Raw genomic sequence first — 22,556 nt, forward strand, 5'->3', positions numbered from 1 at the left:
AATTGGTGTCTTTTAGCACATTTGGCGCTGCCTGGTCGCACGAAAATGTTAAAATCCGTTATGCTACCTACTACTTTGAGACAATTCCCCAGTATCGCTTTGACTTTTGACCGGTTACATGGAAATTCGACATTTGAAATTCAAATCCAGTTCCATTTTTAAAGTTAGCTTTTACTCATACTTGTAGGTTTTTGGTAAAGTTGAAAAGGATGTGGAATAATTTTGCTGTAGTGTTGTTATTTGTTTGTTGTTTTTGTGAAATTAGTTTCTCATCTGAACTGAGTCGGTCGGGTCGCTCCAGGATACTGTCGAGGAAACGAAGATATGTGACTTTTCCTGAGGGTTCCAGTTTCTCCGTAAGTTTTCTGCATTTTATCATGTTCTTTTATGAAAAAAATATATACCTACCTACTTAGGTACACTAATTATCACTATTACTAATCACAACCTGTAACCATTACCGTTACATACCGTTTTAAAATATAATTTTTAGTAGTTACCTACACCTTTTAGTAAAGTTTAATAAACTGTGTGTACCTACTTATTTTGTGCATTAAATGTACAGTAACAAATTTCCCTATTTTCACTCGTAATCCCAATTCTAGCTTAATAAAACCAACTTTTAACATCTATAATAATACATACAAAACAATCTGCAGCACTATTCCGTCACTATATGCATACTCATGAATCCTCCAATCCCGTGCAGTGTGCAGCATGCATGACCGTCGGTCTGATTGGCCAGCCGTCGCCCACCACGGCGCCTGGTACGTTCACATTCGGCATGAACTGGGGTATCGCGTACGAACTGCCCAATGAGACGCAGTCGTTGAACTTCCTGCATCAGAAGAAGAAACTATTGAAGGCGCAGGCTCAGAGGAGGAGTAGGAGAGAGCTGTATGGAAAGATCGAGAGCATTCTAGATAAGTATGTATTCTAATGGTTGTCTGGAAGAGATTGCTTTGAGCGATAAGGCTTTCTAGTCATGTAAAAATGTTAATTATTTATATTGGTGTAAAAATAAAAAGTACCTACTTACTCGATTTATCTAATCTTTCATGTGGTGAATAGGGATACTAATAAAAACCTGATTTTAGCAATTAAGCTGCCTATAATATTATGCCGACTGAGTGAAATGTCCAAACATTTTCCAGCATTGAAACAGGCCCATGTACTTGGGGCTAATTCTCCAGCCCCCATTTCCATTTCCTTCCTTTGAAAATGAACTTTACTTTCTTCACAATACTTTGCTAATTACTATTGTGTTTCCAGTATCGGCTACAACGGGCGGCAGTGCATCCTGAAGACAATCTGTGAGTCCTCGCAGAGGATAGTCCCACACGGAGACAACATGATAGAGGAAATGTTCAGAACATTGTTCTCGTAAGTATATGGAGTTAGATTTATATTTTTTGATGTCCTGAAGGCCTAGAACTGGGCAAAAAACGCTCACGTCAAGACGTGAAAAAGTTTTAAACTGCATAATTTATCTTTGAAGCCGCGCGATATGGCTTGGTGTGCGCGTCTTGCGCCAAGATGATGATGACTAATGTAGGGTTAGATGCTACAATCACTTATTTAGTAGCATTTTTGGTGTCGCAAAACTCTTTGCTCAGTTCCAGCTAATTTGACTTTCGTTCGCAGGCTGCCAGTGGCGAAGCTGCTACCAACAGAACCCATGGAGCACGCCATCTACGACGCCGCCCACCGTCTCGGCAAGCTTCTGGAGAGTTGTGACGTGTACCAATGTCCTATATCCCTGGTAGATTTAGTTAAGGGCTACTACAACGCTCCCGTACCTAACATTGACCCATCGGAGTTACACAAGAAACCTTGGGCCCTGTTTAGCAATTCGTTTGGTTAATAATAATAAATGCGTCTTTTGGAATTGATGTTTGGTAGGTGTTTTATTTTAAAATGTAGGTATTTTGGCTGAAATTAATTTTTCATTTATCATTCATTTACATCAGTTATATAGATCTCAAATAGTTTAAAAAGAGCTCTTTCATTTGATTCATACTTTCTTGGGTACCCTGCATCATGTTTTTGACTTATTAGTTATGAAACATCAAAACCTATTAGTGCCTATAACTAGTACCTAATATTAATACTATTAATTAATAGATCAATAGAAAATTAAGATGTGTTGTAGAAATAAAACACTAGTTTTTTATTATTAACGCATAACATTTAATATTTATAGTTCATATTTATAATACATTTCAATATTAGCAATAAGAAAGTCATGAGTGGGTTCATAATATTTACTGTCGTGCTGATTTAATTATAATTATATCATTACAAAATGGGACTTAGGACTTAGAACTTAAGGACTAAAATACTTATTTGCCTTAAGATACACTTTCCCTCAACCATTACATAGTTTATATTTATTTATATAATTGCTTAAAACTATTTTGTTTTTACAATTTTTAATAGAGTTTCGTAAGTTATTGAGCTAGTATGACCTTAAATATGTTTTCTAACCGAATTTACTTATTACTTAGTTTCTGTGTATTATGGCGGTGTTTTTTTATTGTTATTCATGATATTAACGTTACTAAGAGGGATTGCAAATAACGTGCTTTAAAGTTATAGTTGTCAAAATTGAATTCTTAAGATACACATATGGTATTAACACACAAAGGTAGTAGTCATGCTAGTTTTAAGGTTATTATGAACAAATAATCTTTATTAATCTTAGCTCAATTTTCGATGTTATGAACTGAAATATGAGAATTTATTTGCTATAAAATGGTGTGTGAATCTTGTTTCAAATAACGTTTCTGAGATCTTTGTGGAAATTATTTCAGCTTTACGGTTTTATAGTGGTCACACTACTGTGTTTGTGACATGAGAATCTTACCCCCTAATTCATAAAAAAGTTAGTGGATGCTTTAGCTATTGAACTGTTCTGTCATTCACAGAGAAGAATTTGTTCTTTGACAGAGAGGGACAAAACAGTTCAATAGCTAAAGCGTCCACTAACTTTTATATGAATAAGGGGGTAAGATTCGATCTTTAGAACACATACACGATACGTCCATGTTGTATATTTCAATATGTGCCAGGAAGAGCATACAATAAACCGTATTTATCTACTGACCACAGTCGTGATACCTACTTCAACTTTCGTTGAAAAGAACCCATGAGATCCTTAGCAACAAAGGCTTTCAAACGCTTTAAATTGTATTTGAAATTCCCTTCTATAAACAGCCTTTAAACAAGGTTTATTTTTTATGTTTATACGGGAATTCCAAAAAATATAAAGGTTATTTTAAGATTGAAAGAGATATACATAAAACAGTTCATTTGCAACCCCCCAACAACTATAATTATTATGTTACCAAATACATGACTATATACACTAAAATCTATTTTTTATAATAATTTAACTAATGAGATTTCATAGAAGACTATTATTGTATTTTTATGTAAAATTACATTTATCTTAACATTTAAATAAATAGGAAATCACTCACGTGTTATTCTAACAACTATACTTTGTAACTAACTGTGGTGTTCATTTTGCAAATTGCCGGTTTCACTGGCCACTAGTTCTGAGTAACAGACGAAAATTTTATTTATGAATAAAAATCCATAGATAATTACCCTAATGAATCCGTTTCATCATGGTTTAAATTTGGAACGAAGAAACATTTTGAAAGAATCTTAATTTCTTCTTAAATTAAACAAAGGATTATATAAATTAAAAAAATATTCAAAATTAAGTGTTGATTGTGATTTTTTTTCGTTTGTTACAAAGAGCAGTGCCGTTACTCACGACGAGAAAAGTGAAAAAATAGTTACGATAAAATTTAACTGAAATCGCCGTAATTCTAGAAGAGGACATTAATATTAGTTTTTTTTAACAATTATACGAGACGAATTTATATTTTTTATATAATTATAACAAAGCCTTGATCCACCGTTTGCTTATTAGGTATATTCAATCGGTGGAACATGTCTTCAAAAAGTTTTCCCTAACCTACATTTCGCAGAATAAATTAATTGTAAAACAAGAATTTCATTTTATGTTATTTTACTATAAAATTTTAACTTATCAACTTTAACCTGTCTCTATTGCTTTCGTTCTTAAATAAAACACAAGTTATGATATTTACTGGACAAACTACTCTTAAAGTTTGTCCGCATTAAAGCAGATAAGTAATAGCAAATTTAATAAAAATACAGAGTTATGTAGCTAAGTAGAACCGAATTTTAGTAGTTTCTCAGACGTAAATTTTGATAAAAAGTAGCTTTGACAATAATGTTTTATTTTAGTTTGATAAGAAAAGTAATGTGCAGTCATTATTATAAACACGTATATAAAATTATACACTTTTTTACCTTATCAACGATCTAATTCAGAAACCGTCAATAATTACTGAATTGGTAATACACTCACGGGCAATGAAAAAGTTCCACTCACAAAATCCAACCCAAACAAAGCCAATTTATTCAAAGATTTAATTTAAAATTTTAACAAAATATTATTGTTTTTAGATGGTAATATCCTGATGCTCTGTTAAATGTACTTTAATGTTGCAGAAGGCGTTATTGAACCACCCTTTTCCGTTTAGGAGTAATTTGGTGCTTTTCTCAGTGGAACCTTTTCATTGCCCGTGAGTGTAGTATAGTTTGACGAGGTACAAAGTGTATATTATATATTAATCAGTTGACTCTATCTTATCGGCGCCACCAAATTTTGGCTATATTATTTTTCAAATAATACATTTTACACGTTTTACTACTTGTACCGTTAAAATGCCTTAAACATTTGACAGAAACATAGATTCCCTAAATTCTCTAGAAGCTACAGTTATTTAAGTTAAGACTTAACACAAAAAAATTGTCGACTATGCAATCAGGCTTTAAATACGAAGGAAGAGCAATATACTTATTGTTCGCTTGAAATTTTTGGGCCAATGTTTGTTAACTTATTCTCATTGGCCCAAGCTTGTTGAACTCGAGATTTAACCAATGGCAAATGAAGCCAATACTTGCAAGCGTTGGCCCAAAATTTACAGACGACCTTAGAAGGTTATTATTTATTTATTTTGTATGTACATCTAATCGTGTTGGAAGCTCAACGCAAATTTTCTTGTGGTTTTTGAACTACTTATTTATTTACTATTACATATTACCTTAATGTTACTATTGATAGTTACAGAGTTACATAGCTATGAGTGTGAAACAATACGGTAAGGTAAATGACAGTAGAAATAAGTTTTTAGCAAAAAACAAAAGTATAGCTATGATCAAAATCCCAATTAAAATCTGTGTAAGATCAATATAGTGCAATAAGTATACAATAAATTTTACGTTACATTGAACCAATAAACAAAGTGTATTATGCATTTAAATCAATAAAATATAAAACTCTTACGTCACTGTGGAAGACGTTTGATTTGACATGGACAAACACGTCTATCTTATATTATGAGATTACACAAGGATTGTATTATAGTATAGAAGTGATGTAAGTATTATAATAATCGACTTGAATTTTCTGTTCACGATTTGTCTTAAGTGATTCTGTAAGAAATTTATCGCCAAAATCATGAGTGTTAATGTCAAAATATCATTTTTCACATTAATTACACATGAAAAATTATATATTTGTTTTATAATTTGGTGATGAAGTAGTGCAAATTTATTTGTGGCGAAATATATGGCAGTTGTTAGATACCATAGATTCAACCGGTAACAAACTCCTTTATTATGAAAGATGAGGCTTAAGTAGACATCATAAGTTACGCTCAAAACGGTAGATAATATATTTATTAAAATTCGAAAGCTAGTAAAGTGTTAAAAAGGATACAAAGCAAAATGTGTCAAAGAAGAAATTACAAATACGAAATTCTCATTCGGAATCCGTTGAACCTAATTATAAAGCGTCATATGGATTTCATTACTGACTTCATTTCCAAATCAAACATATTTTTAAACTTTAATCCTACACGACTTATCTTTATAAAACAACAAACAATAAATGGCCATTAACAAAGGATCAAAGTAAATCAGACTACAGACAGTGTGTTATCTTGTTTCTTTTTTTATGTGTCTCCAAAAAAACCAGACCGAGAGAAGCCAATGAGATTCTACGACATCCAATTCACTACCTTACTACGTTAGCACTAAAGGTTATTGTGAAAGGAACGTAGAAAAATAAATTGTCAGTTATATAATTATTATTTTATTACTATGTTGATCGGCTATATGTACAAGTCAACATTTCGGTTAGTTGATTTCTTAAAGTTACTGACAGCCATGTGATAGCTGACTATGAGTTGCTGTCCCCAGGACCCGGGCTAGACAAAAACACTGTTCTTTACAGAAAACCAAACAAATTATACCTTTTTATTATAAATACTTTTGACAAAGCGTTTCTAAGACGCACGCTACAGTCGAGGGGTTAAGTTTTTTTGGTTTCTATACTTGAGGCTTTCAGCGCAAAAGTACCGTTTTGATGTAATCTGTGTATAGTATGCTTTCAGATGTCAACTTTTTTTACAGTACTGTAGTATTTTTAAGTCTTTGTCTGTCGTTACGTAACGTTTGCGCCGATAGCGACAATTTATGACTAGTTTGTTTTAGGATAGGATTTGTTCTAGAATATTTCTACATAATCTTCGATGACATTTTGTTTTTAGGGTTTTCTTGAATTTTATTTTCATTATCGTTATTTTTTAATTTAAAAAAGAACAATTATTTGTCTATGACCAAGCCATCGGGCAGACCCATTCGTCGACTAACTCTAAAAACACTGAGAAGCTAATTTTATACCACTTAAAAATACCCATTTACCTTATTTATTTATTGACGACGTGCTTACTAGCTTCTTGAAATTATACGTTAATTTATTTGTTTTCCTATCTACCGCCATACTTGAGGCAAATTCACTACTTTTGCTTACCCGTTTATCACCCGAAACATAATCAGACTATTTAGTCTGCAATCCATACATAGTGCTAACATTTTATAGAGTTTAGGTTCAAACACAACGGATTGGTAACAGAAATGTTTAGACTGGGAATCGTCTTTTAGACCTACAACATAATTATAATTCGAATCACAGAACTCAATTATGGAAAGGCATTGATCGGAATTAAAAAGAAGCCTAGTCTGCAACACATACTGGTAGGGGGGATACTCCAATTATACGGTTTTATAAATATTAGAGGCCTAATTATTTTGTTGTTGCTATGAAATCATAGCCTTGTGATGACGTCACTAGAACTAACCAATCAAAGCTTTGTTGGCAGTTTCTCGTTCTTAATTTATAGCCGACAAGTTATCATACAAGCCATATACTATAACGAATATAATATAGTTGTTCTGGCCAGGTGTTAGGGCCTAACATTACTATTGGAATTGAGTAAGCTACGCTCTATATTAATTTTAAAGCGATTCGTTATATTTATGAGCTGGAGTACCCCTGGTTAATAATATCGTGAGAAAAAATCATACTGTGATGTGTCACGAATATTATATAGGCTCAAATATTAAACAGCATACAATGTCATACACACCACAAACCTTTAAGGGTTATAAATCGTTGTATATGCTCAGCTCATCCGGTTTTCAACTAACTTACACGTAAACACGGACTCCTATACTTCACTTATAAATAACGTTACGCAGATGTGAACGAGCCAAATCATCGTACAGATAAACCTCTGGATAGTGGCCTCAATATCAATACACCAATATATACAAAACACTTTCCCAATCCATTTACTTAATACCACAAGAAAACCATAGCCTATGGTGTTTAGAAAATCTATCTATTATTATTTTGCAGTCATATAAAAATAACAACAGACCGTTTATTTTCTAGCCAATATCTACAGTAAAAAGACTCATTACGGAATCGTGTAGATAGCTTGTGGACTTAACTTATCAATTATTTTGACAATATACTATTTGGTGTGTTTCGGTGGTGCAATAGCACTTGCCTACTTCAATATAATCCGACGTGAGAAATGTGTTTACAATAAGTATTAAGAAAATTAGTTCTAAACGAACAATTCCTCCCAAAATTCCATCGCAATTTGAACGAAATCCTCTACTTGAATTTGCCGCTTGCTACAACATAACGTGAGCTGTCGTATGACGGAATTTATTAGTAATTAATGTTTTTGTCAACCTTTAGCGAGCGTGCTACGGCCTAGCCACAGTGTACTTAGTTGTCCATCGAACAACAAACTACGTTCACGTATTCTCTAAACTAGACTAGCCATTGTATGCATCTCACACAAACAGCTAATACACATTCAGTAACACTTACAAATATGAAGACAAACCACACAAAACAACTGGAATTTTATTAAAATTTACTAGTACCGTCCCTGTTTTCCTAACTGATCTCAAGTGGTAATTCATTTATCAATAACTTTCAGTTATCTAAGTTATTTTTATCTAATTAAACATCATTATGATTTACTTTGACATATCAAATACGCGGCTCGAAATATTTTATTTTTAAATTAGGTTATAAGATAGTTCGCTACATTACCCTACATATGGGTCGAGTGAGGTAAGTGATGGTGTTCAGACGCGCCCACTAGAGGGCGCTACTACGGCAACTATCATGTAATGAGAAACACGAGTAGGTTAACACTTACGAGTAGTGGAAATAAACCGACTAATCTTGAATCTAGGCTAGAGGTACAAATAATATTAGGTTTTCTAGATAATTACCAACTAATGTCACAATCCCCAACAATAATTATTATCTAAGAGTGTTCGAGTGGTAACGTGCCATAAGTGAGTAGACCTTACTACCTGGTGACAAAGGTGAGAATACAAATCAGGAGAAGAAACTTGTGTACTAAATTTACCCTGTACTCTAGGATCTTAATTGAAATTACAGATTAATTTATGGAAGAGTAATCGCGCCTTAGCAGGATTCAGCGTTCAAAGGACTTTAAACTCTAAATGTAGTTCATTCAGTCATTACGTTTGTTTGTTATAGCAAGCATTCGTTTTATAAATGGCACCGCACAGTGTTTCATATCTCCCAAGCAAATTCAAACATATTCCTCAATGTTATTACAATTGTATAGAAAAGAATCACAACAATACTATTGTTGATAATTTAGATAATTGTTGTTAGCTTTGGCACTCCCTTTAAAAATTCTAATAAAACAAGTTTATCGAACTATCTAAGAATATCGAGTTTATAAAAATTTATGTTACAATTGGCAGTCAATTGTGGTTTAAGGTTCTAGAACAATATCATATTATCACCGTCGCGGTGTCGCCGTGAGTCTATCAACTATTTTGGCATTACGCGATACGATAAGAGAGTACTTCATAGTATGACGGCTTTACACCTAACGAATATATCTACAATACTTACTCTAATGTAAACTATAGTGAGACTTTTTCGTCAATTATCGATATTGTCCATATTATGATTTCACGCGAGTACGCAGTTAATCAAACTCTAAATGTTTATTACTTCTTCGTATCGAGTACACTCGCCTACTCCGGGCGCTGAGCCCGGATCGCGCGAATACAACTAGTTATATTATAACTGATCGCTAATCGACATTAGAATGAATAGATTTCTTTACAATACTTAATAATACGAAATTGAGCTCGATTTATTCGAAGTGAACCTTAGTGTTAATTACAGTAATAACCTCGCAAATATCTGACAACCAATCACCGCGACAAAACGTAAAACCCTTAACCATTAATCTGTACAATGTTTGTGCGTCATATGAAACAATCAATGGAAAACAAACGAGTCTTATTAACCGTTGAAAACATACAAAAAGTTGTACAATCGTTACGGATACAGTGATTCTAATACAAAAATAGTTGTAGCAGACGACGGCAACTGAAAATGGCCAATATATTTGAGGTTAGTCGGGTCCGCCCCGCACAGTCTGACACGTACAAAAAGACGGTTTCGTCGCGTCCGGCGCGAGCGTCCGGCACTTGGCACTACACTGAGCACAGTCCTCGCCTGTAGTTCCCGCTGGGAGCGGCACCTGGCACCTGGCACCTATCACCCGTGCCACCACATCACGATCAGCTCCCAGAACGTCTTCGGCGGCGAGTGGCCGAAGACGTAGGTTGAATTTCAGAGACCCGGGTCGCCCTCGGACCCCATCTTGAGCAGCTCGAGCTTCTTCTTAGCGATCTTGGAGTAGAGGATGTCGATGGGTTTGGTGTTGTCATAGAAGGTGGGCGCTCGGAAGATGATGAGCGCGGTGCCGACTACACACGCGATGGTGAAGGCGAAGAGGAAGATGCGGTCCAGCACCATCGCCACGTACTTCCAGTCGTCCTCCACCTGAGAGCGACGGCTTTTTGTAGGACACGTGGGAATTTGTGGCAGTTGAAATAGTGAGATATGAGATGATTGGTTAAGACTTGATGTATCAAAAAATATCGCTTAGAAGTAGGTATGTTCTACTATAATGAAAACATTATGATTATTATTATTATTATTATTTTGCCCTAGCTACATGATTCTTAAGTGAAAAAAGACAGATTTTATTAATTTCCTTACACGAATACTCACAGGCATAGCTATCGATAAATATGCTGATTCATAAAATGAAGAAAATACACTTACACTCTCAAACTTATCCTTATTCTTCACGTGTTGCGCTATAAACCTGGATCCCTCTATCGTCTTCTCCATCTCTCTCACGTAGGGTTTCTCTAGCGAGGCGCTGCCGTCATCCAGATCCAGGCGGCAGGGGGACTCGGGGGGCGGGGAGAACAGCTCGGCGTCACCCCCCGGCGGCGGCGGCGGCGACGGCGGCAGCCCCAGCTCGTACTCTTCACAGCCCCACTCCTTGTATTTGCCATCCATGTCGTCAAACCCGTCCGTCAGAATCTGTGAGGAAAAGATGCAGGATTTTATTATCCTGTTGCGGATCACTAAACCGCGAAATGATTGCGGACGTTTCTAATGTAATTGCTTCGACAAAAGGAGCCGGCCGAGACGGGAATTGTTTGTGTAAAATATGGTGCAGTTTAGAGTGGGTCAGTAAGTGGAAAGAGATTAAACCGTGAGTGCGGGCGGCACATCGGCGCAGCTTAAGCCGGAGCACAATTAGGGCCCGGCCGCCGCGACTCGTATATCGCCGATCCGTCCGCAACCACCAGGGTAACATAAATAACAGCCCGCTCTCGCTCGTTAAGCCCGCTGGCATCGAGTAATAAAGGAAAATCGAAATGGAATGAAATTGGGTTGGAAGTGATATTTTCGTGATACACACAGAGCACAATGGATTTAGAATATTGTTGAAAGGAGTCTTTCCGAAGCCCGTAGCAGCGGACGATTAAAATATTTATTGTTGAGAGCGCAGCTTCACTTGGGCTGTAATAGCGCTGTTTGTATTGAAACCGATGAAATGCTCTGAATGAATGAAGGAAACTTGAGAAGAAAATTGTGCCGCGTTGTTTTTCGTTTTGAAAAGGATTCCCTTCGAACAACTTTATTTGTGAAAGCCTTTATTTCACAAATTTAATTAAAACCTTCGCTGTGGAGCTTTCTTTGCAGCTTTCAAAGGAGTTGATACGGTGAATGGAGTAATGAGAGTAGGATTTAATAGGATTGGCGTATTTTTTTCTACAAGTAACAGAGGCACGTGGCCGACCTTACCTCTGTGGGTTTGTCATCGTCATCGGGGGGCTTCTCCGGCCTCTGTATGCACAAAATTTTGGGTAAAAAATCTATGAAGACTTTTCGCACCCACGGAGCCATGTGGTGGGTGACGGGCGACCTAAAATTAACGTTTAGCACCACGATCGTGACCACTACGGATAGTGTGACTAGCATCATTGTGAACAACAGATATTTGCCTAACAGAGGGACCGTCAGCGAGGTCGGTGGAATGATTTCGGCTAATAGCAAGAAGAACACGGTCAAGGAGAGGAGAATGGAGATACAGAGTGAGATCTTTTCTCCAGAGTCTGAGGGCAGGTAGAAGACCAGGACTGAGAGGAATGAGATCCCGACGCAAGGGATGATGAGGTTGACCGTGTAAAAGAGGGTCTTTCTTCTGAGGGTAAGGTTGAAGATGATGTCTGGGTAGGGCTCTTCGCAGCAAGAGTAGAACTTTTCGTTTCTGGTCGCGGGCACCCGCATGATGTCCCACTCGACAGAGATATAGTACTCGGACAGATCGATGCCCATCCCTATCTGATCCGAGTCTGGAGTTTGCTTCAGATGCCTGAGGTCCACCTGAAAGGAAAAATAATATTCATAATAAGTACTTAAGTATAAAGCTAGGAACATGCACTACAGTTTCAGCTTTATTGTGGAACGAAGCGCGGAAAAAAATGATTAATTTCGCTCTTTATATCCAAGGGAGCCGTACGCAGGACATTCTATTTTTATGTATCACGGTTCGGAACTCACAAAAATGATTTTGCGGAATCCGAATAAAAATGAGCCCCTGGGGACATCTCGGTGGCTTTTGCCTTTAACAAGACATTTTGTCATAAATCATACGAGAAAAGTTGAGTTTTCTTTTAAAAAACGCAAAGGCACCCGAAACTGAAACATTTATCTGGCTAACACAATTGTTCACAATAATGATCCCGAGAGTCATTTGTTGGTATCTGAGAGAGAGATCAAAGGGTGAGGCGGTTCTTGATCTTCCCACTGAACCCTAACGCGGGTGATGTAGAGTCGGAGACGCGTGTAGGCAGGATTTGCTCTTATTTATAGCGACGGAACCCGGCAGATTTATCGCCTTTCTTAACTAGACGAATGGCGCCTTCGGCCTATCGCTCCTAAACTGCTCTGAAAACTTTTATTACATCCTGTCTTTCATCGGAAGTTCGTATTATTGGATATAATTTATCGGGTTTCAAATAAAACTTGGAAGTTTAATAAGTATGGAGATATTTCCCGGAATGTGTTTTCTTTATACACGGCAGGAAGCACCGTTCGCATTTCACAGGAAAAGTCTGTTTATGAAATTGGATTTTTTGACGCTGAATAAGGACGGTTTAATTAAGGTTGCTTTCTCTTTTATAACCGAATATTTTAGCTACCCAAGTTAATTTATACTTTTTGGTGGGTAGCAGATTTGTAACATCTGTACAATATGTGATATTATAATTTAACCATATAGCCTTATCATGTTACTAATATGCATGTATGTATAAGTCAAAAAATTAAAATTTAAAACAGATTTTATAAACTTTATTACTAACAATACTTCAATCACTTTAACATAACGTTTTATATAATATGTTGGTATGTTTAAGCCCTGTAAATTAATGCTATTGCGCCAGGCCGTTCTTTTTTTCCACAGCTATGGCGCGTTATAGAACGTCAAAAAATATATTTTCTACTTTTCACTTTCGGTGACTTAATTTTTACGTCAACATTAATTCGACAAGGTTCCAGTGCAATCAAAATTTACGGATCCTCTAATATGAACCTACATACGGCAAACAAAACAAAAAGTCTTGCCATCAAAATAAATTTAATCTCGACAAGAGAGCGTATTTCGTTCAAATTAAGGGTCTGCAATAGGGAATCGAGGGTTGGCATTGTCATAGAATTATGTAGTAAATGATGCTCTACAGCCTTGAAAAAAATCACACAGGTAGTTGAAGAGTCTAGCTAGGTGCTGAATCATTCGAATTTAAGTAAATGATTATGGATAACTGTAAATTAATTTCAGAATATCAAGAAAAACCAGTCAATCACACTCCCGTATTGTAACAACTGTGTCGTAATTATTAAGAATTTTCATATGATTTTTATCATATTATAAAGTTAAAGGCTTGGACTAGGCGCTAAATACCTTGTTTTTTAATAAACACACACTTATTTTGTGTAAATTAATCCCAAACTTGAGCAATTTTTTTCCCTCAAATCTTCATACAAATATCTATGGCGGCTTTCTGTGTTATAAAATCATAAACACAAGTGACGTTTGACTCAGTTGGCCGCTGGCCTCCAAAGAAGGGTCACGTCGGTTTAGGCAGCACTGACAGCTCGCGATCTTATCGTGTACAGATACAAAATCACTGCACATTGGTTGTCATTGCACTTTTTCAACTTTTATGACACCAACATAATTTGATTTGAAATTGAGGAAGCATAATTCTTCCAGTATATTCAATACATTAAATTAAATTAGATAGTGTGCAATATTCTCGTGATATTACAGTCTCGTAAAGGTCTGATGAGGAGCAGGAATATAGCGAATGGATCTAAGTGATGACAATACGCACGAACATTAGGTTAGGGATCAAAAATACAGTCTCTTGGTGCTGGTTGAGGTATGGTCTCGTGAGGATCTGATGAGGGCAGTAACACGGTGGTGGCTCAATTTTATTTCAAAGATGTTAATAGCTAAAAGCATCGAGTTTGGGCTATTAAGTATGTTTTTCAGAGAGAGAGAAAGAGATTTTGTTTTTCCTCTGGATGTGTTAGGTTTACTGGGTTTACTAAGTTCATTCTGTTAATGGCATCAAGTTGTTATGTGTTCATAAGTAATAATTATTTATTAACAAAATGCTGTTGATTCTCCACGAAAATGTAAAAATAAAAAAAATAAAAAAAAATAAAAATTCGTAACGTAAAATTGTCAATGACGGAATTTCTTCTATAGACAGTAGCCACAAAAAAAAACAAACGATAGATGGCGTGATTTGAAGATAAAGATACATTTTTTCGACACATAGACAGCAACAACAAAAAAATACAGATTTAAAGAAAAGAAACACATACTTATACAAAACAACAAAGAAAAAAAAAGGATACACATCAAAATAACTGGAAAAAATATAAGCCCCAATTTACTTGTGTGGGACAGGGAGTACCATAATATTTTTTTTGGGGTACTCCCCATCTATGCGAAATATAAGCTTGATATCTTTACCCGTTTCTGAGAAAAAGGGCGGTGACAGACAGTCAGTCAGAAAGACGGACAACAAAGAGATCCTATAACGGTTGCTTTTTTTCTTTTGACGTTCGAAACCTTAAAATTAAGTAAAAATATTATGCTGCCAAAAAATGTACTTACAGGTATTGAAAAAGCGGTATATAAACAAATTATACCAGCAGAGGGTTCACCATTTAGCTGAATGTTACTTAGAAAACGGCCTTGAGTGGCGGTCAAGTTGGTCCCCGCCTGCGATACTTTCCATTAACATTGGGACTCGTTTTCATGTTTTTAGCGTACAGTCAGGTTTTTAGTTTTTTATAATTGTATTTTTTTATTTGTAACTTTTTAGTTGTTTTTATTTTATGAAATTTTACGTCGGTAGGTAGTTCATGATCATTTTTTATTTCAATAATTTTGGTGTTGTTATTTAAATACCTTCAATATGCATATTTTTGTAATGTGAAAATCAAGTCCTTTCATTTGATACCTTACACGGCAAAGTTGAATTATTATTTTTTCGATCATCACGTTATGTCCTCAAGAGGGCGTTATGTACATTTTAATGGAACGTCACATAGCCTATAGCCATCGCGCCATCAATACGCTTCTAACAATACCTCATACATCAAAATTTATCAAGCCGTTTAGGCTACAGGAGGGAACAAAGAAACAGACAAACATACATATATACATACATACAATCAAAAAACATTACCCTCCTCCTTCGGCAGTCGGGTAAAAAGGAGTAAGACAGGGGGTCATTCTGAACTTTTGCTCTACGAGTTTTGGAAATTAATAAAAAAAAACCTTTTTCATAGAAACTTTGTTGGACATGTGACTTTTTACCATGGAAAACGAATATTTCTTTTCGCGAATTTGCAAATCGCGTAGAACAAAAGTTGTTCAGAATGAACCCTTGAGTCATCCCCTTTTGGCTTAGTATAGCCCTTTTGCGACACTATGTATTTACTTTGCTTTGTGGTCGGGGTTCAGTTGGCTGGAGGATGCCCGAAACTTATTATCTACACTTTAATACTTGTAGTTACCTTTCTACAAGTAAATACCACATTTGTTTGAGAAAGCTAATCGGGTTCCGAGTATAGAGTAAATTAATTTCTACTCTTTCCTGGTGCCTACCAGTGTAAGTAAGAATTATACTTACTTACCCTAAAATCACTCAAAATGTACTTGAACATAATTGTCAATAAAGTTGGCGAGTAAAAGTTTATCGACCCACTGTGCAAACTTACATGTGTGCGTGTCACTGCGTGTGCTGTGTGAAGAGCATTGAAAACCCAAAATTGGCGCGGCACGTCACCCTGTACGGGCCCTTAAGTAGCAGCGAGATTGTTTTCATAATTGAGTACTAATTAAATTAGGCAGGGGAGTAATATTTCTCGGTTGTTACGTAATCCAGTGTTGGCTCAACTTGCGGTAGACGGGGCCTTAAGAATTAATGATCCTCGTATTAATTTGGTACAAACGTCCGAAGTTTACATGACATGACATGCGCTGGCTAAATTTGTATGTACTGAATGATTGTCAATCAAGGTGCAATAATGATCTATAAGTTTCAGAATGTTAGCAATATTCTAAACGATTCCAACCCGCAATTTTAAATCATCAATTATTCTCCCTATATAAACTACTTTATTTAAAACTTGTTTATGCTTATAAAACAATAATATTACATTATTTTCACGCCTCTTTTCAGGCAAATCACACCTATTTTCAGAGCATGAATAATGAAACATAATAATATATTTATGATGTATACGAACATCTCCATTGTTTCTATAATTACTTACTGAAATTATAATTTACGCAACAAATACAAATGTCAAAGCAACATGTCACGGAGTAAGATGATGTACCAGGGCACCAGGAAGTAACAGCTGGTGTCCGGTTTATTATGATTGTCCGGTAATTAATGTTGCTTTAGGCCACCCCTAAACACAAACTCTATCGGAACTATTAGTTGATGTTGTGACTAGCTCCGAACTTCGCTTTAAGTTGTTCTATTAGATGTATTTAATTTGCATGCCTTAACCTTTTGAAGAACTTTGATTTAGCGCTTAATTGACACTTTAGGTCAAAGTTATTGAAAACAGGTGGCGTAAATTAAATAAATTGACTCTTCTTTATTGGGATTAGTTGTCCCTTGTCAGTCACAGTGATACGTCACTGGAGCAGCGTGTTTCCATACGTCATTCGGACCACTTACCGTGTAACCATCATAGCTCCAAGAGCCAAACTTCATGAAGCAGGTCTGCTCATCAAACGGGAAGTATTCCACATCGATCTCACAGAAGGACTTGTAGATAGCCGGCGGCTTCCACACCACTTTCCCGTCGTGGTGCAGGATGGCCTTCGTCATGATTGTCACTTCGTAGTTGCCGTCAGCACTGTTGGAAAGAGACAGTGTTGTTAGAATTTGCGTGTGTGAAAAGGATGGGTTTAGGATTGGTGGTTTCGTAGTTAAAAACAAGGGTCTGCGTTTATATATTTGTTTTTTTGTATTATTTTTATAATAAGCGGAGTAAATTCTAACTAATCCTGCTTGACATACACTTTTAGTCCAGTCAATAAATGACTCAAAATGTGGTGTAGAGTGCGTGAGCAGGTAACTAAGCGATTCCTTCAGAAACTTGTTCAGGGGGCTTAGGTTGTTAACATACCAAAAGTCCTGACTCCTAGGTGATGAGCGGGGGAAGGAGGGAGGGATAAAGGTTGGAATTTTTGGTTTTTAGCTTATATCTCGAAAACGGTACATCGGAGAGAAATATTTTCAACTAATGAAATGGAGCTCTTAAAATTATCTATACCTTTTATATTATATGTTTTTTTCTAATTCCTAACCGTTTTCGAGCTATTACCCTCGGAAAAATTCATTCATGTCAAAACATTCATAAACATTGCTTCATATTGTCTAAACCTCTTCATAAATGAAAAAAATGAATAGAAAAGAAGTTGTAGATTTTTAAATTTTCTTTTAGAATATATATAGATATGCTGGTTAATGTCCAACCCACCTAAAGTTACAGCTATTTTACTTACACTTAAGCTTACTAACTCGGTGAGTTATGTCAGTGAATTTAGCAAAATGTAAGTTTAAAATAGCTATAACTTTAGGCGGGTTGGACATTGACCAGCATATGCATATATATTCTAAAAGGGAATTAAAAAATCAACAACTTTTTTCCTTTTCATTTTATTCCTTTATGAATAGGTTTAGACAATATGATGCAATGTTTATGAATGTTTTGACATGAATGATTTTTTCTTGTAATTTTAACTTTTTCCGAGGGTAATAGCTCGAAAACGGTTAGGAGTTAGAAAAAAACATATGATATAAAAGTTTTATATAACTTTAAGAGCTCCATTTCATTAGTTGAAAATATTTCTCTCCGATGCACCGTTTTCGAGATATAAGCTAAAAACCAAAAATTCCTACCTTTATCCCCCCCTCCTTCCCCCCGCTCATCACCTAGGAGTCAGGTCTTTTGGTATGTTAACAACCTAAGCCCCCTGAACAAGTTTCTGAAGGAATTGCTTAGTTACCTGCTCACGCACTCTACACCTCATTCCTTGACTGGACTATTTGTTTTCCTTAAGTACTAAAATACTCAGGGAAAATAAAAGACGTATTAACAAAATATAAAATCCACAGTATTTTTCCTACATTACATAAAATAACAACATAATTTATGTGGAATAATATAATGAGATGGAATATAAGCCCCAATTATCTTAAAATTATACAAATAGACAAACTCAATATTTTCCTGGAAACGTGTAGACGCAAAAAATGCTTTGATTTCATAAAGGCCAGTGAAAGACTTCGATACTGAAACCATGTGATGATTTGAATAAAAAAAAAAAAAAAAAAAAACACGCACTCACGCCTTGTACTAATGTACTCCCTTGCGGGGTAGGCAGAGGTGCATTGCTGCACCCACTTTTCGCCAGTGTTATGTTAGTCCCAATGTAATAGGGGGCGGGCCTATTGCCATTTTACGGGCACATCCAAGACCCGACAACAAATATCTGTGTTTAAACAAATATCTGCCCCAGCCGGGAATCGAACCCGGGACCATCGGCTCAGTAGTCAGGGTCACTAACCACTACGCCATTCGGTCGTCGATTTGAATAAAATACCTATAAAAATGGTATTCTTTTAATGATCATGATGAGAAAAAAGATTAGATAATAGTATTTACTCACCTACTACATAGTACCTACATCTAAACAAAAGAAAATGGATTGTATGGTTAATGTGTTTAGTTCGTTTATAAAGTTTATTTCTAACATTGCGTTCTAGTTGTAACATTTCATTTGCCCGCAGTTCAAATCCTACCCGTCACCATCTACTTAAAATAAAGTTTCGCAAAATAATTAAACGCGACAAAAGCAGCGCTCATTATTCAAAGATAAGAGTGGTCTAAGTCTAGATTAAGTTTAGCTGAGCACTGGGTAAACCCACTCTCAGATAGGTCTGCAACATAAGCAGTAACATTAATCTATATTACGGAGTTAATTTGTGTTAGTATCTTGTTGAAACAGGCTAGTAACCGTTGTTGCGTTGCTGGAATAGCAACAAGGTTCTAATATCGATAAATTACATCTGGCATCTGCTCATCTGCATTCTAGACGCTCACGGGGGGTCACTTTATATTATGACGATGAAGTTTCGGAGCGCTCTATCTCTCCACGTCTCTATCTCGCTGTAAAACGTGCCGATCTCTCGACAGTTTTCGTTCGATCGTTTTTCGTCAGTATAAAGAGACCCCCCGACACTCAATATCGGAGATGAGGTGGATGCGATGTCGTCGGTACATGTAGTTACAACGACAGGGTAAATTGAGTTGAAAACCGTCGATATTGATAAGAGATAAGGGTTTAAATCGCTTGTTTTCAAAGTGATTTTGAAATATATGAGGATAATTATGTTTTGAAAAGATACTACTAGAAAGCTTGGTGATAGTAGATTTTTACATAACTAATTAATACTAGGTATGGTGTCAAGCCAGGGTCATCGAGCGCTTTTTGTGAGAGGCTATATGCTGAAGTGGGTAATACAGATCATCTACACATTTATATACCACCATACGAAAAAATAGACGACCACTTCAGCGGTACTTTAGGCTAAAGAGTACGCTCATACATTCATAACAAGCAATCAGTTATATTCAAACACGAAAATTATCTCGCACAAAATATAGGTCACGCTGCCACCCATTAACGGGAGAGTAACCTGGTTCCATTAAAAATAAAGTTAGCTCAGAGTCTAGAACAGAGTTAGCTAACTATGCTTTTAGAGGCCGCAGGTGTAGAGTATAAAATGTTGGCCTTGAATTTTAAAATGTTACTTTGCTTCGCTAAGACGCTTGAGTTAGGTCGGGACGATATTTTGGAGTTTCCGCCTGATAATAAACTCTTTTGTTGTTGGATGTTGCATTAAAATAGCAAGTTTTTTTATAATTACAAAACTCTTAGATATAGAGATTTATGTATTCCAAAAATAAGCAGTCAGACTTAGAGAAGGCACAAGGTACTCAAAGTGCATATAAAATCAACAGACTAAAAGATTATCCGGCAAAAATAGAACGGTATCTCTATCCTTTATCTGCATGGAAACTGGGCGAAATAAAAACTTGGAATCATTTGAATTTTTGAACCACACTGACGCTCGGAATGGCCGTGTCTCCGGTTTATGACGCGTGGTACTTTATTAAATGTTGCAAGTGTTTGCTAGCATTTGGCATGATGTTAATTGAAAAACAAAAACCAACCTGTTATTTTAAGATTACGACTAGATCCTAACTAGACTGTGTATTAGTGTTCCATTCAGTTCAGACCCCACATTTTGAATGAAAAATTTCTTATTATACAGACATACAGTAACAACCTCTTTCAACGTACCTCTCCGTCAAGGAACAAATTGTTGATTGACAGAAATGGACAAAACAGTTCAATAGCTAAAACTTCCTATAACTTTTTTATGGATAAGGAGATAGTAATATTATGCTTAAAATTCCACTTAAACCGACATAATAATGCAGGCAATGTTTACCGTCATCTTGATGCTATTTAGATTAAAGCCTGCACTTATCATACCTTCCGCTTCGACTGCCACGGAGCACTCTACCTCACTGTGATACGACCGCGGCATGCAAATATGCACTTTATTTAACAAACTGTTGAGCCTAGAGTGGCTCGGCTAATGCATAGAAATCGCCACAGATAATAGCATGAATATACACAGAGACTAAAAATGTTCGCGGCGGGTCGCGGGCGTGGCGCTCCCATCGATTTTTCGTCTGCTTTTGAACTCCTGCCAGAAACATAATTACTGATTCGAGACAAAAGGGATAATGCCGTATTTCAATGCAACTGATTGTTGGAGTTACATTGTTGTGTTTTGTGTGGATGTCACCTTTGTGTTGCGCGTTTAGAAGCGGATCAGCGATTGTTTGGTTACCGAAAAACCTAAACACAGCTCGTTGATAATTAACAATTAATTAATTCTGCTGACAAAATGTAACTGTAAATTTGACCGCTGCTGCCTCGTCCTACTGGAGAAACGAATCAACCAAAAAATAAATTGTATTATTCGGTTTATGTAGTATTAGGTTTATTCGGTGTTTCTAGGTTATTTTTGAAAGTCGTGAACATTTTGTAAGTAGGTAATTAAGGAATGCAAATTGCACACTCTCTATTCACCGATACAAGTAAAGTACTAGTATATATAAACCTGCAATAAATAGACGGCGAATCTGACGAAGCTAGTTTCCGTCGGGACAGACAGAGCAGCTGCTATAACTCCTACAAAGTCTGCGACACTGGCGCGTCACAGAGTGTACAACGCCGCAGTCTTAGCCTAAATTAACACCAAAGTTAGTCTGCGGTATCAGTAATTCATAGTCCACAGAACCAAGTTCTTAAACTTGGCGATAAGATCTTGCTTCCTTCGGCCACAACAGTTTAGGAACGGGAAAAAGTTCAGGCGGTTTGTTGATAACGCAGAATAATGGGATCGGATATAAAGATGCCAAGTGCGAGCTGGTTATCCGATAAGTAGATCTTTTAATCTCTTGGTTTTATAATTGGATTTTTTTCGCCGTCATCGTCTTCTAATTTTTTAACATTGTGGCTATAGTGAGTAACCTGTCTTATATATTATTATTAAGTATAGTGAAATCAAGTTATCTACCTCTCAAAAGACAATTTTATAATATGATAGATTTACATAAGCAAATAAAACAAACAAATGATTGGTCGATTTTCCTATAGTGTATGTAAATGAAATGAGTTTTTTTGCTTCGAAGGCGAAAGAATTATAGCCCAGATTCCCTACAGACATTAACCCGCAAGTCTCGTAAACCAAATTCACTGTAACAATTTCTTACCCTATTTAGTGTCAGCAAAAAGGTCGAACTAATGAACGAAAACTTTATGGTCACCCGTAAAGAAAAGTTAACTTTTATTGAAAAAAACGGGCCAAAGTTTTAAGGATTTTTCTTAGAACTCGCTTTCATTGAACACGGGAAAATAGGGGAGAAAGCTCGAGATAAGTAATTTGAACTATCTATTATAAAGTCTTTAAGGAGAAAATGAAAAAAGTATATTATACCATACCAAATAACATAAATTATTATCAATTTGACAACC

General features: G+C 36.0%; 2 protein-coding genes across 2 annotated transcripts in view; one reads left to right on the forward strand and one right to left on the reverse strand.

Annotated features, from left to right (window-relative positions):
- Window positions 1–2,011, forward strand: LOC105385436. Its single transcript, XM_048628815.1, has 4 exons — window positions 1–356; window positions 710–927; window positions 1,273–1,383; window positions 1,645–2,011. The coding sequence occupies exons 1-4, from the start codon at window positions 210–212 to the stop codon at window positions 1,862–1,864; spliced, it is 696 nt and encodes a 231-aa protein (XP_048484772.1). The 5' UTR covers window positions 1–209; the 3' UTR covers window positions 1,865–2,011.
- Window positions 2,012–5,528: 3,517 nt separating this feature from the next.
- Window positions 5,529–22,556, reverse strand: part of LOC105385419 (acetylcholine receptor subunit alpha-like 1) — a 165,547-nt gene continuing 148,519 nt past the window's right edge. The window contains exons 6-9 of the mRNA XM_038116070.2: window positions 17,110–17,290; window positions 11,636–12,217; window positions 10,598–10,864; window positions 5,529–10,312 (exon numbers count right to left, since the gene is read on the reverse strand). Coding sequence (XP_037971998.1) covers window positions 10,100–10,312; window positions 10,598–10,864; window positions 11,636–12,217; window positions 17,110–17,290 — 1,243 coding nt within the window. The 3' untranslated portion in view covers window positions 5,529–10,099. The remainder of the gene's footprint in view (window positions 10,313–10,597; window positions 10,865–11,635; window positions 12,218–17,109; window positions 17,291–22,556) is intronic.

This window comes from Plutella xylostella, chromosome 21, assembly GCF_932276165.1.
Source record: "Plutella xylostella chromosome 21, ilPluXylo3.1, whole genome shotgun sequence".
Lineage (NCBI taxonomy): Eukaryota > Metazoa > Arthropoda > Insecta > Lepidoptera > Plutellidae > Plutella > Plutella xylostella.